The 13,614-nt window shown below is 32.8% G+C and overlaps 1 protein-coding gene across 1 annotated transcript in view; it reads right to left on the bottom strand.

The window, feature by feature from the left end:
- The window catches only part of LOC100183500 (vacuolar protein sorting-associated protein 13D), a 46,156-nt gene that overhangs the window by 16,360 nt on the left and 16,182 nt on the right, over positions 1 to 13,614 (bottom strand). The window contains exons 22-47 of the mRNA XM_018812571.2: positions 13,134 to 13,294; positions 12,039 to 12,890; positions 11,624 to 11,766; positions 11,336 to 11,405; positions 10,885 to 11,071; positions 10,493 to 10,621; positions 10,269 to 10,439; positions 9,613 to 9,875; positions 9,245 to 9,330; positions 8,978 to 9,076; positions 8,659 to 8,792; positions 8,214 to 8,380; positions 7,847 to 7,998; positions 7,267 to 7,391; positions 6,892 to 7,037; positions 6,184 to 6,310; positions 5,628 to 5,769; positions 5,047 to 5,200; positions 4,353 to 4,483; positions 4,032 to 4,138; positions 3,618 to 3,711; positions 3,089 to 3,286; positions 2,917 to 3,035; positions 1,332 to 1,553; positions 823 to 1,024; positions 267 to 467 (exon numbers count right to left, since the gene is read on the bottom strand). Coding sequence (XP_018668116.1) covers positions 267 to 467; positions 823 to 1,024; positions 1,332 to 1,553; positions 2,917 to 3,035; positions 3,089 to 3,286; positions 3,618 to 3,711; positions 4,032 to 4,138; positions 4,353 to 4,483; positions 5,047 to 5,200; positions 5,628 to 5,769; positions 6,184 to 6,310; positions 6,892 to 7,037; positions 7,267 to 7,391; positions 7,847 to 7,998; positions 8,214 to 8,380; positions 8,659 to 8,792; positions 8,978 to 9,076; positions 9,245 to 9,330; positions 9,613 to 9,875; positions 10,269 to 10,439; positions 10,493 to 10,621; positions 10,885 to 11,071; positions 11,336 to 11,405; positions 11,624 to 11,766; positions 12,039 to 12,890; positions 13,134 to 13,294 — 4,582 coding nt within the window. The remainder of the gene's footprint in view (positions 1 to 266; positions 468 to 822; positions 1,025 to 1,331; positions 1,554 to 2,916; positions 3,036 to 3,088; positions 3,287 to 3,617; positions 3,712 to 4,031; positions 4,139 to 4,352; positions 4,484 to 5,046; positions 5,201 to 5,627; positions 5,770 to 6,183; positions 6,311 to 6,891; positions 7,038 to 7,266; positions 7,392 to 7,846; positions 7,999 to 8,213; positions 8,381 to 8,658; positions 8,793 to 8,977; positions 9,077 to 9,244; positions 9,331 to 9,612; positions 9,876 to 10,268; positions 10,440 to 10,492; positions 10,622 to 10,884; positions 11,072 to 11,335; positions 11,406 to 11,623; positions 11,767 to 12,038; positions 12,891 to 13,133; positions 13,295 to 13,614) is intronic.

Here is a 13,614-nt window from a genome sequence, read left to right as displayed (position 1 = left end):
GTAATATTCATTCAAACTTTAAAAAATCCGTAAAATAAGTTTCATTCAAACAATACAGCAGTAAACTAATTATAAAGAGCATTTTTATTTAAATTGAAATGTTACAAAGGTAACCTTGAATAATACAGGCACAAGAGAGTTTTGAACAAAAAATATACAAAGCTTTTTGTCTCAGTTACAATAGTTAAGATAAGAATAAAATGCTAAAAAAACAAATGAAAATGATACACAAAACGTCCCCAGCCCTATTAAATTATTATACAAACCTCTAAACGTTCCAGACTGCATCTAAATGGAAGATCATTTTTTACAGAAGAATTATCAGGTGCATAGTTGATAACAGCAGTAGATCTCAATATGATTGCATCGGTTTCAACGCAAGTCAAGTTCTCAAACATTACAAACTCTGTCTCAGTGATACTTAGTCTCATGTCAGTGTTACGAGGAACTGGGTTAAGTTGACCGGACTGTAAAACGAAGATTATTTTTAATAATGACAGATATTTTATGCAAATATAGTTGTTAGTTAAAATTTGCGAATTTAAAACACCAAGAAATAATTTTTGTGACAATTTACTCAAAGTTTAAAAAGCTTCACATGAAATAATACTTTCCAGAAAACTAATAACTTAATTTCTTAAACATTTAATAAAATGCAATCCATGGAAATATTGGGCACAAATGCCAATATGACATTCAGCTTTCACTAATCAACTAATGAAAAGTGTTCCAATTTATAAAAATGTTTTTATTTTAACTGTGGACAAATCAAGAAGATCTAAGCAACTCATGATTGGAATAACGTGACAACAACTTTCTTACATTGTCCAAGTCTTGTTGGTTTCCCGAATCCTGTTGACCATATTTGGCCATGAGTTTTGCTGTTTTCTCTTTTAACGCAATAAACCTTTCTTGATCTGGATTATCAAGTATGTAGTGTTGCATATCAAGCAACCAATCCAATATAACAATCACACGCATACTGTTCAACACAGCAACAAACTCAACACAATTAGGACCAGATCTGTGGGTAGTGGTTAAGATAAGAATAGGAAAATTTATCTCATGTTTATTAAAACAGACATTCGGAAGTTCCCTACGCAATGTTGGGTCTCTTATTGTTAGTACAAATTCTGAAGTAAAAGTAACAGATTTTATGCATTCAGTGGCTTATAGTTTGAAACATTTTATTAGACAAATAGATCTAAGATTTAACACAATGTCTATACGTCAGCCATATTTTACCCGTGGGTTGGGATTCCCTGTCTTAAATGATGCATACAACAATCACAAAGGCTGAGGACAAATCTTAGGTAATAAAAACAAATCACCTTTGAAACAATTCAAACTGCAGTGAAGTTTTCGTTTCATCTTTTGATTTGTTCGTTGTAGTTTGTGTCGGGCCAAGAACGACTGTTACAAGCGACAAGTTTTTCTCTTTGGTCGAGGTCCAGCGTGTATCATGGGCACGGAACGCCTCACACGACAAATTTGCCGTCTTTGTGTTGTTTGATAACGCACGGTATTCTAGCACGGACTTTAAAAAGTCCAACCTAGAATAAAAATAGAACATATATTAAGGAAATTTATTGGGTGGATAATATATATGTAAACAATACAGTTTACATGATAGACCATCAATTAAAACAGCTCATGTAGCAAACTTAAGTTAACTATATATTGTCAAGCTTTAATGAATACTTTTTATAATAGAACCAAATAAAGGCAACTTGAACAGGACATATAAAATAGAGTTTGACAACTTTGTGTTCACAAATTGGAAAAAATTTGTGACAAACATATCGTAAGTTCCAAATGTGCTGTATTACTTTAAAGTCTGAAAACCCCTTGTGTTGGATTTGGACACTAAGCAACCGTGGCCCAAATCCAGTAGGGACTATTGGCTTATGGAAGTTATCAGCTATACCAGGCGTGCCCAACCTTTTTCGACCCAAGATCTACTTTTCAACTAACCAACTGCACGCGGTCTACCAGCTAGCGTCAACGTATGTTGAAATATCTCTTGTATGCGTTTATCTCCTGTATAAGCAACTGCAGCGGTTCAATGAACCATGCTCATGGTTTTAACTTATCAGCAACAAAACTACTTTTTACTACACAAATTTCAATGACTTCGTTACCAAAACTAACTGAAATGTAACAAACGAAAAACCTCACACATACAATTGTTGCGTCACACCTCACACGTCATCTTTAGCGAAGCTTAGTTGTGTTTTTGCAGGAAAATCCCTCTCATAGCCCCGTGTACCGTTCTAAAGTGCTGCTTCTGATTTGCTTTTTTTGCCCTACGGTACCGTTGCCTTGCATATTAAATAAACAGGCTTTGAATATGAATAAACAGGAAAAAATAATCGTCCTCCTATTTAGCGTTAAAATGATAGGTCTTGGCTCGTTATCTCTCTGCCATGCTACTAACGTTTGTTGCGATCGCTTGTCAAAAGTCGGAAAGGATCAAAATTTTAGGGAATATAGTCAAAAATACTTAGTTTGAAGCACAGAGAGCTACTAGTGTACAAATCATGCAGACCAGGCTAAGGAAATTATTGTAAAATAATCGCTATTGTTCCGATTGTTACGTCATAGTTGTCGTCATCTTGGATTTTTTGCCTGCTGCCGCACAGGTACGCCCTCTTAACACGGTCCGTATTTTTTGTACAAAGTAGTGATAAAATTAATGATTTGACAATTATAACGCCACGGCAGATTTTTTTGATTTTTTTTTATTACACCTGTCGCGGTCGACCTGAGATAGGTTCGCGGACTACCGGTAGACCGCGGTCGATGGGTTGGGCACGCCTGAGCTATACAAAAACATAATAGTAAAATTGATAACATATAGATGGGCGGCACGCAAAACAATTGTCCCAACTTTATTAGATTTGTCGTAATGTTTACCTTCCAAGCGATTGTTCTGCTTCAGTTGATGTTGCGTGTCGTTTCAACAACTCAATACTAACATTTGTTAAAGTTACATCAAGACTTAACTGAGTATATACGTCTCCTGTTAACACCGTCTGCAATTAAACAGTGATAATTACCTTAACCAAGGAAATGAAACAACTTATACTTGTAACTCAGATGGTTGTAGAAATGCAGTTGGTTGTGGAAAGTCAGGGATGGCCTCACCAACATTATGGTCCAATACACCACGTATCAACCAATATTGATTGTGATCAAGTTTGCAATCCACTGAAGATAGCTGGGCACTTAATGCAGTATCAGGCACACCATTGTGGGTGATTTCTTTCTCCAAGTTCCTTTCCAACTGTTATTAATATTCAATTAGATCAGACTACTACAAACGATTAGTTTGTTTGCATCAAATATAGTGCTTTGACAAGCCAAATTGCAATCTATAAACAAATCCAATGCAAACTATTACATGAACTATTGGGTTTGTGCCAACACAAACATAACAACAATAGAAATACAGAATTTATTTCGTAAAAATTATAAAAGTATAATTAGATAATAAGTCATACAAGCAGGAATAAAAAAGAAACAGTCATCAACTAAATAGTGTGTACACCACCATATGGGGTAAACTTTATTTTCAAAATAGGAGAAGCATATAAAGTAACAACGTTGTGCAATACTTGTAACTTTAGTTGAACTTTTTGCGTCAATAACGGTCGTTTATCCAGCACTACAGTGTACGATGGAAATACAAGAGTTTCATTGTCGTTTTTTCTAAAACGAACATTTATTTTTTATTTCTTCTATTTCTATAGCAAGTTAAAGCAATATGAACTAACGATCATTGTATCCTTACAGAATAGTAGCTATTTTCTCCTTCTCCTAAAGGATTTTTCCTCTTTAGTGCGGCATAATTAGCTGTGTTGCAGTTACTTTATACATTTTCTTTATTATAAATTGTAAACATAGAAACAAAATAAAGTCATGTTTCTTGAATAGCAATGTTTTTATCGAAGCAAGCATTGCAGTAGTAAAGATGAAATTCAATGCAATTTAAAGCAGACAGAGACAGTAGTTGAAACATTAAAACATACTTGATAATTTCATGATGATGTAATGCAGTGTATAGATCCATATCCACCAATGTAACATGAATAACATCAAGAACACACGCACGATGAAATGTACCTGATCTTGTTATCTTAAACAAATATTTTAATTACATTTAACAAAACTGAATCTTTATTTAAAAAAAAATGTTCTCAGGACTCCCATAAACTGTATTCTCACGACTCTCATAAACTGATACTAAATGTTTAAAACGCGATCAGGATATTTGGATATTGTGTGCTAAAGGTTTCCCATCTTACCCCACAGTACTATATTTAAATAAACCAACAAACAAACTTAGTTACTTGTTGTAACTCATTTGAAACAAACAGCGTTGAAACATCGTGTCCGTTGTCGTTTGTTGAAACGTTCCTTGCAGAAGACAGTGTGCCAACTTCTCCATTCTTCAGGAATTTATTCTTTACAATTATACGACCTTACAGGAGAAAAATATTAGACACAACTAAATGTATATATATGTACACTTGTATGATGTATTGCCCATATTTTCACGATAAAATTTGTTTAGTTTTCATTTAGTGTTTAATTAATATCATAAATAAAGTATAAAATTGATAATTTTAACTCAAAATTTAAATAAATGTAAATATGATTTACATCATTGCTTCTTAACGCTAAGTCTCATTTTATTTGTTAGGACTGCTATTATAAATTCATTCAATTTTATCTTATTCATAGTTTACAAAAACTAGGTAAGATATAGATTAGACAATTATTATTGATATTAGGTTAAAAGTCGCATAAAGTGTTACGAAGCACATGATTAAACTGTATCATGTTATAAATTTTGTAATAAATAGAATCTTTTTAAATAATAAACTGACAATGTAATTTAAGCGGCAAATGCATCTCTAATAGTTGGTTGAACTTGATTTTTGTCTGTTACATTTTCGTGACACCAGATTTTTACCATGTTACACAATAGATTTTATAATTGTTTGGTTGTGAAACACAAAACTGCATATAAAGATATATTACCAAGATTTGCCACAACCACTCGATGCGTGTGACTTGATTCAGGAATAAGAATAATTGCTGGGCCAGTTTCAAAATCCAACGCAATCCTTGCCTGTCTACAAGCAGCAACACGAACACTTTGACCAACGGAGGCAGCTCGCATGCGTCCCAACACCTTTAATGTATCACATGTCAACTAACATATCATGTTATACATTATTTGTCCATTCTAATCAAATAGTAATTAGGAATACCCTAAATAAATAAGTAAAAAGAATAATTATAAACAACAGCAAAAGCAAGTATATAAATAAAAGGTATGGCTGCTAAGTTTAACATACAGGGAACGTTTTGTGGTCATCTATTTATAATTGTGTGGCGGGACAACTTGCAGTGGAGGAGCAAATAAAATTTATAACGCATTTGTGTCCTACTAAATGCATACTCAGCTAACTTAATATTCTAAATTTAGCAACCTATAAAAGTATGTGTATTGTTTTTTAAAAAGTACTTTTCGGTTTGTGAGGCAAGCAATGCTTCAGTGTATTTCCCCCTATATTGCTAGACATAATATTAATGGAAGAATCTATGAGTTTACTTACTTCTTGCAGTTGTTGGAAGTGCTGACAAAAAGCAATGGTTTCGTTTTGAAATCGTTGGGTGTGTACATAACGTATGGAAGCCATTCTTAACCTGACACTTATGTCAAATGATCGCTCCAAGTTATAATCATAATCATCAAACCTAGATAATATAAACAACTGAACATGAGGAAAAGTGTATGAACGACACTTACATATCCGCATGTGGCAGGGCAACAACAGTAGATATACCATAAGTTACTGTTCGCATTTGTAACTTTGTGGGTGATTATTGTGCCTTTTTTACTGTGGGGTGACAAATGAGACAACTCCTAAGGAGCTACTCGGTTGGAGCAATTGCTGTTAAATGTTTTGCCCCACAAAATATATGCAAAAAATGGTAGTAGCGACGAGCCTACATCTAGTATCATGTGTAGTTTATTAAGAAACAAATACAACGCAAGAAACAAGACAAGAATGTAATGTATACAACTGACTATTGAGTTAAAGTAACTGTCAATTAATTTTTGCTCCTATCCCTTTACTTGATACTTAAGAAACCATATTATATACTAACTTAATAATGTCAAAATCCAAGGCTTTGTCTCCGGTAAAAATAAAACGTTCTTTGAATAAGAATCCATTTGGACTTAAATCTGAAACTGCCAACCCCCCAAGTTGACCATTCACTCGCATTCTCCCATCTGTAACGTACAAAGAATGTAACTTGCTTTATCCCAGTGTGTTCGAAAATAACAGTCATTATAACATGGGTGTTCTGTTTCATACACAATGTAACTTAGTGGGTGATACACACTAACAAATATACATTTAATATCCAAAACAAAAGCAATTTATTGTTATGTACAGGAAAACTAAGTAGGTAGCTTTGTCTTTGTTTATTTTTAGGGGTAAACATAATATGTATATTATACAATTCAATAAACACAAGTTTTCTTTTTTGTGTGTATATGTACGTAAAACTTATATCTATACACAAAATTCCATAATCTCACTAAGCATGACACCAAGTCAACATCTCGAACTTTTACTTATAATGCCAACCTTTAAATAAAAGAAACAAATTGTCACTGTTTGTAATTTTATACAATATAATAAAGCATGTTGTTACAGGTTTAGAGATGTTATGATCACCGCAAAGGTTGAAGCTTACAATTGAAAGCTAATAATTTTAAGTTTGCAACCAAATCTCTTTGCCCTTTGTCCAAGTGTTTACTTAATAATATAAAAACAAGGTTAGTTTGTTTTTCCGTCATGTTACTACCTTTAAGTTGTGCATGCAGCATAAGGTTGGTGATATCAGCTCGTAGTAATTCATATTTTGTCTTCACAAACATTAAACTAAAGCGTTTCACATTGAAATCAATTTCTGAATTAATATGAACATCTGGTTGATTCTCATAGAATGATCTGAACATAAATATAATGAGATGTAATCAACTATATTTATATTGTATATATTTATTAAACCAAAACCTTATTCCTTATTTAGTCTAGCTTTAAAATTTAAATAAATGCTTTAACCAGACACGTCACAATTAAGTAAGTTTACTACATTCTAATCTTGTATTTTAACTGATTCAAATATTCTGTTATCAAGAACCAATTCCAAATTTTTTGTTGGCATGTTCGACCGCACCTGACTTCAAGTTGATGCATGGTCGGGAAAGTTTGTTCCGTTTCTTTATCTATTCGATAAGTTTTCTTGGGGGAAGTTCCAATTCCAAAGAAGTCAAGTAACACCACCCATGTTTCAAGGTTCACCTATATACGTACAACATGTCTCTTATTCAAACAAATTTACACATTTGTTATTTAATAAATATACACTTAAAAAATTAGAAATCTAGGAGTAATGTGCCAATGCTGGCATTTATCCCAGGACCCAACTTATGTATTAACATTATTATTGTGTAATTATCCTTGGTGGGGCAAGTTAAGAGTTATCACACAGGGTGTGTTATAACAATATTTCGATTACAGGTGTCTTATTGCGCATCATATGTGGTGGCATCATACACCACTTCGTTTTTTTCTGCATGGCTATTAATTTTAAAAAACACATGACCATACTGTATGTGGTATTAAATCAACCGTCTACGTGTTTATGCATATTTTGCCTGTCAGTCATTCTATGCAAAAATATAAAACACAAATTTTATCACATTAGGTACAAACAAAGAACAATGTTATTAATATTATATTAAACATAATATTACCTTGCAATCCAATGAATTGAAGTCAATATCAATAAATCTGTTGGTTCTTCCATATACCACGTTGTATGCTTCACTTTTACCATCAATAAGAAAGGCATTTATACGAACCAACTTGTCATTACATGTTTGTTCAATGTATGGTGTATCTTCATCTGCAATACATTGCTATGTACATTTCACATATTTATACCTGGGGTGTTTTCATACACAACATGCACATAGGTTATAGTCAAACACCTCAATCTAACTTCTAAATTATCTCTTCTTTACATATTTATGTATCAAATGTATGTTGCTATATTACATATACTCAACATATTACATATACCGATGTACCTCATGTATTACAGCTACTAATGGTAGTTACCTTGTATCAAAGGTTCCTGGTATGGTTGCTCCAATGTTGGTAAGGACTGAGATAATTTGAAAGTGTTTGATGTGAAGTGTGGAAACACAGACGGACATGAAGTTGAAATATAATCGGTAGATGAATTGTCCTTTTGTTTAGTTTGTCGTGATGATACCACAATATATCTAACAAGACAGCAGAATTATAATAGATGTCGATATAGACATCGATATTTTTAAAGTATACTTAACATTAAATGCACGTAGTATAAAAACAAAAACAACATATTGGTTTATACGATGAAACGAATGTTTGTACCTAACAAGTGTGGGGACGGGTAAATGAATATTCATGCTGATGTTATAATATTTTATTCCCATGTTAATACCAGATTACGCATGTATCTTATATACAGCAACTTTATTGTAAATTAAACACATATTTATCTATTTGTGTTATGAACCTGTTACGTGAACTTTCAGCTTGTAATAAATCTTCAATATCCAATGAACCAAGTGAGAAATCCACAGATGTGGCAAACCTGTTCTCTTTTTCATATGAAGCTTTAAATTCTTGTATTGTTACTTTAACAATTCCCTGTAACATTTATTTTTGGAAAAAAAAACCACAATCCACTTTACTTTGCTGTAAGAGCACTAAACAAAAAATTGTAATTTTAGAAAATTGAAACAGAAATACATGTACCAAACTTTGATAATACCTAGTATAATAAATTGGTTATTGTTACAAAAATTAAAACTTTGTGTAGAAATTATAAGAACCTGCTGTCCATCACCAAGATCACCATCAAGTTGGAACATTAAACATGGGACAGTGAAATCTGCATGGAGGGGTGTGTACTTCCTTATTTGGGGGGTCACCTGGAGTTTAAAATATACAGTGTAAAAAAGTTACTAATTAGGGGAATATTGCAGAACTGTATTGAGTGATTAAACAATTTCATGGAAACAAAAGTCCACAATGGTTGCAGCAGTACGATGCATTACGTCTTATCCATTGTTACACCTTGTGTCACAGGTTGATCTTACCAAAGGTTCCTGTTGTTTTTCACATCGTGGAAATTCAAAAAGTGTGAATTCTTCATTTAGGCTTGGTTGGTTGGGATGAAGTGATGCTGAGAAATATATTTAATTTATGTTTATAATAGAAAAGTGACTTCAATTTAACTGTAAAGCTGATGATACCAAACCTTTTACAACTCTCTTTCCTTGCAACAACCAATATTCATGTGTTTAACTTTAAATTAACATCTTATTTGTATCTCTTTTTACATTAAATTAATCGCTTCGTCATCTGCACCACCTATAGTTCTGCATGCTGACGAAATCCAGTCCTGATTTTATCTAATTTGTCAACTTATGTTGTCTAAAAACACAAAAGATCATCATTAAATTACCACTTGATAAAGTTTGTCTTCTGTCGAATGTATTTTTGTATTTAGTTGATACATCTGGTGCAGAATGTGATAAATGGATTGTATGCGGATCAGCTATATCATCTATATCTTCACCATATGCGATATTATCAAGTGTCTTCAGTATTTGTTCATAAGCTGACTTGCACAAGCTGACTGTAGTAGCAGATGATGTGTGAATGGCAACCTTCATTTGTTTGTCTGATATTTCACCAACACAAGCGGTAAATACACCACAACATGACCTGTTCAAATATTTGATAAGAACATGTTCATGCCAAAACTACAATGACTTCTAAAAGCCTGGGTAGACGTTTTAATGCAGCGTGAAATTTCACACCACCATCTACTAATACACCAAACACACATGGTGTATGTGTACACTTATGTTTATGGACATTATAACATGGGTGACTTCCTATATAACAGACAGTCACACTACATTAACACACCTCATGCTCACTGTCGAATTATAACATAGGTGTATGTTCTAGCACAACAGACACGCATGGTAGATGGCACCTTATGTTTATTGTCAAGCTATGACATGAATGTCTTCTACAAAAGCTAAGCATGATAAATTCACACGCCCCATGTCAACTTTCAAGTTGCAACAAAAATGATCCAAAGTCACTTACGAAACCCCATCAGTTGATTTCCCCCCCTCACAACAAGCACGGACATCAAATTGTTTACGTTTGTTTGGTACGAATGGTATTTTATCCACAGTTAGCTGTAGAGTTGTGTTATGAAGGATTTCAAAGTCTGTTGTTTCATTTGAATCCACACTTGAACTCTTATTTGCCAACCTGAACATATACTTGATGATTAACTGTTTCTTTAATCTACAATACGTACATACTTTTTTAACTGCGAGATATTAGCTCCAGGACAAATATTGAATGAAGTATTTGAAGCAACAACTTGTCTGTGAGTTCTCAGATTCATATTCACAATGTTTATACGAAGTTTGTCCATTGCACCAACTCCACTGAAGTAAATATAAAGTATATTAATAATTAAAGTTGCATGGATGATAGGAAAAACTATCTTATAATATTTAGATAAGGTTTATGTCAAAATATATTAACATGATTGATTGAATGTTTTCTTTGATGTTTTTACATGGTTCAAAATTGTTAATCGTGAATTTCGTACAAACTTGTTCAGTTGCCTATTCTGTTTTAAATCCACGAATATAACAAACGTTCAATACTAAAACAATGGCAAGGATAAAATAAATGACCGATATACCTGGATGGCTCATGTTGATTGCACACAGTTATTTCACCAAGGTTCGCCACCAGCAGTTCATAACTTCCAGCATACTTGGGTAAAGCTATCAATGGTGACTTGAGTTTCATCAAGAAATTAAATTTGTTTTTATCACCTTCGGTTGTGGTTGAAGGATTTACAGTGGGGTGAGATGACGGGGTTTCAACTGAAGGAATTAAAACGTAAGAGACCTATTTCTAACCGCATCGGTGGCATTACTTCACCCAAAAATCCCCTCTATATTTTTTATATGTTTATTCTAAGATTATATATTTTTTAAGTTTGAGTGCTATCTGCAAATAAAAATTTAAATAAAAACCTTGGAAAATATATTCTTTGGGAGATTAGTGATCAATAACTTTAGTATTGCAAAGTATTTAAACTAAAATATATTTACATTTATATTAAATATATATTAACATATTGACACCTGTTGTTTTCCCCATCCTGCTATAATCAGATACTTTATCCATGATTGTACGTGCCATGTCTTTATATGCCTGTAAATAAATCATGAATTTGAATATACAGTGGGCTACTTTTGTTTAACAAGCACGAATAACTGCTTAAATTAATTGTTTTATACATGCAGATTGGTTTAATTGACATGACATAACAAACATAACAAAATGATATTCAATGATATTCATATTAACAACAAAGAGATGGGAAATTAGCAGCAAAAAGTCAGTAAAACATCTAATAATACACAACTTACTTGTCTTGTTGCGGTTGTCATCATTTTATCGGTAACATTGTTCACCTCATCCACCAATGCAAGGATTTCCGCCACAAACCTTGGGCAGTGGATGTAACAAAATAAAGCAACTTCAAATTCCAACTTGGACTCAATTTTTCCAGCTAAGAAAATTAGTTATAACAGTTTCAAACAGTCATCCAAAAAATAAGATGTATATACAATTTCAAACAAGTTATATGTAATTTGGACTTACAAAAGTTGCTAAACACCTAATGACCATTGCTCCAAACCAATGATCACTAATATGGTGTGCAAACTTTCAGATTAAAAAAGAATAATAAACACAAAAATAAACAAGACTTAAGTGTTCCTTGATTTATGTCTCAGCAGCAATGGTTTATAAACAATTTTTTAATTGTGTAAAACATACTACCTTGTTGTTGCAATTCTTCCCTTTTCATTTCCACGGGAAATTGAAGACTTGAATGAGTTATAACATCTTCATTATTATGAGGCAACCTCTGCTCAGATTGTGAGGTAACAGTTTCAGTTAAAGTTGTTTGTTCGTTCATTTTTCCTGTGATAAAATTAAACAGAAAAGCTTTCTGTGTAGAAGGATCATCAAACTGGTCAAGCATTGAGCAAGTGTCTCCGATATTAAATATCTCAAGACCTTGTGTTTTCCATGTACCTTGTTCCACCAAGGTAAGATCTTGAACTTGTAAACTTTCTACTGAACCATTAACCACAACACTGGATTGTCTCTCCCCATTTTCCCGTCGTTCATTTTCAATGTTTCCAACAAACTTTGCAGTCTGTAACGTCACAGTAGCAACTTTTCGTCCGATAATTTTATCCCGAGTGTGAACATGACGAAGCAATAATAAATTTAACTTTTTAAAGTCAAAATTGACATGGATTTCTGATGAGTCATTGTTTGAATTCAGCTGAGTCGTGCCTGCAGTTGACTTTAGCTTCCGTTCATCGGAAAGTCGGCTCTTTTTCCTTCGATGGGAATCTTCTCTTTGTGGAAACAAATTGTGAAGAAAACTCAAAAGTTTGGTCCAGCTGCTCACATTAAACACAGCATCAAGGTTGTTGAACTTGGCATTGACAATTGTCACTTCATTTGCATTATTCCCCTCCTTGTGTGGCGATCCATGCTTAAGCATCTGCAGTTGAACTTGAATCAAATATTCAACAGATTTCTCCAAATTTTGAGCAGCTTTGGTGAGAACATGAGTGGTAGTTGTGTTGTATGGTTCTGATGCACAACGTGCAACATCTATTAAAAATATTTTCAAATTTCAATGTTTCACACATCTCATAAAAATCACATAGATTTGATGAAAGTGTATTTAAATAAAAACAAAAGCTGAAAAATATATTCTTTTAAATACTCAAACTTAGTACATGAGATCAACATTTTCCTGAAAACTTAAAGCTTTTTAAAAAAAAGAACAAAAATTAAAGTATCATTATCATCCAGCACCTTTCCTTATATGTAAATTAAACATTATGTTTTTACTTTGTTTCACTGGATATGTTGCACTGTATGCGTGGTCAGGTGATGTTGCCCCAGAGTCAAGTATCTGACCACTATCCACATCCAAATATACATTACGATGAGATGCCAATAATAATTCAAAATCTTTTCCAAGTTGCTGCATTACATCAACAAGCAAAAGACTGTGAAAAAACACAAATATTAAGAAAATAGATAATTATAAGTAATCGGTAATAGGTAATTGACTAATTGATCAATAGGCTATATATTAAAAGTGGTGAAATCAATTTCAAAATATGTAGGTATATTTTTAGTCGGCCCTGTAAAGTACAACATTTAACAAATCCTTGGTGTTGGGAAGTCTTTATTTAAAGTAATCTTTAACTGGTATACTTACTAAAATTCTTTATGTAGTAAGCACCAATTTATAGATATCATTAAATAAGTATATAAATAGAAATAATATAGAAAAATAACATAGAAATGATATATGACACACACT

Source organism: Ciona intestinalis, chromosome 7 (genome assembly GCF_000224145.3).
Source record: "Ciona intestinalis chromosome 7, KH, whole genome shotgun sequence".
NCBI lineage: Eukaryota > Metazoa > Chordata > Ascidiacea > Phlebobranchia > Cionidae > Ciona > Ciona intestinalis.
This window is presented reverse-complemented; position numbering and strand designations above follow the sequence as displayed.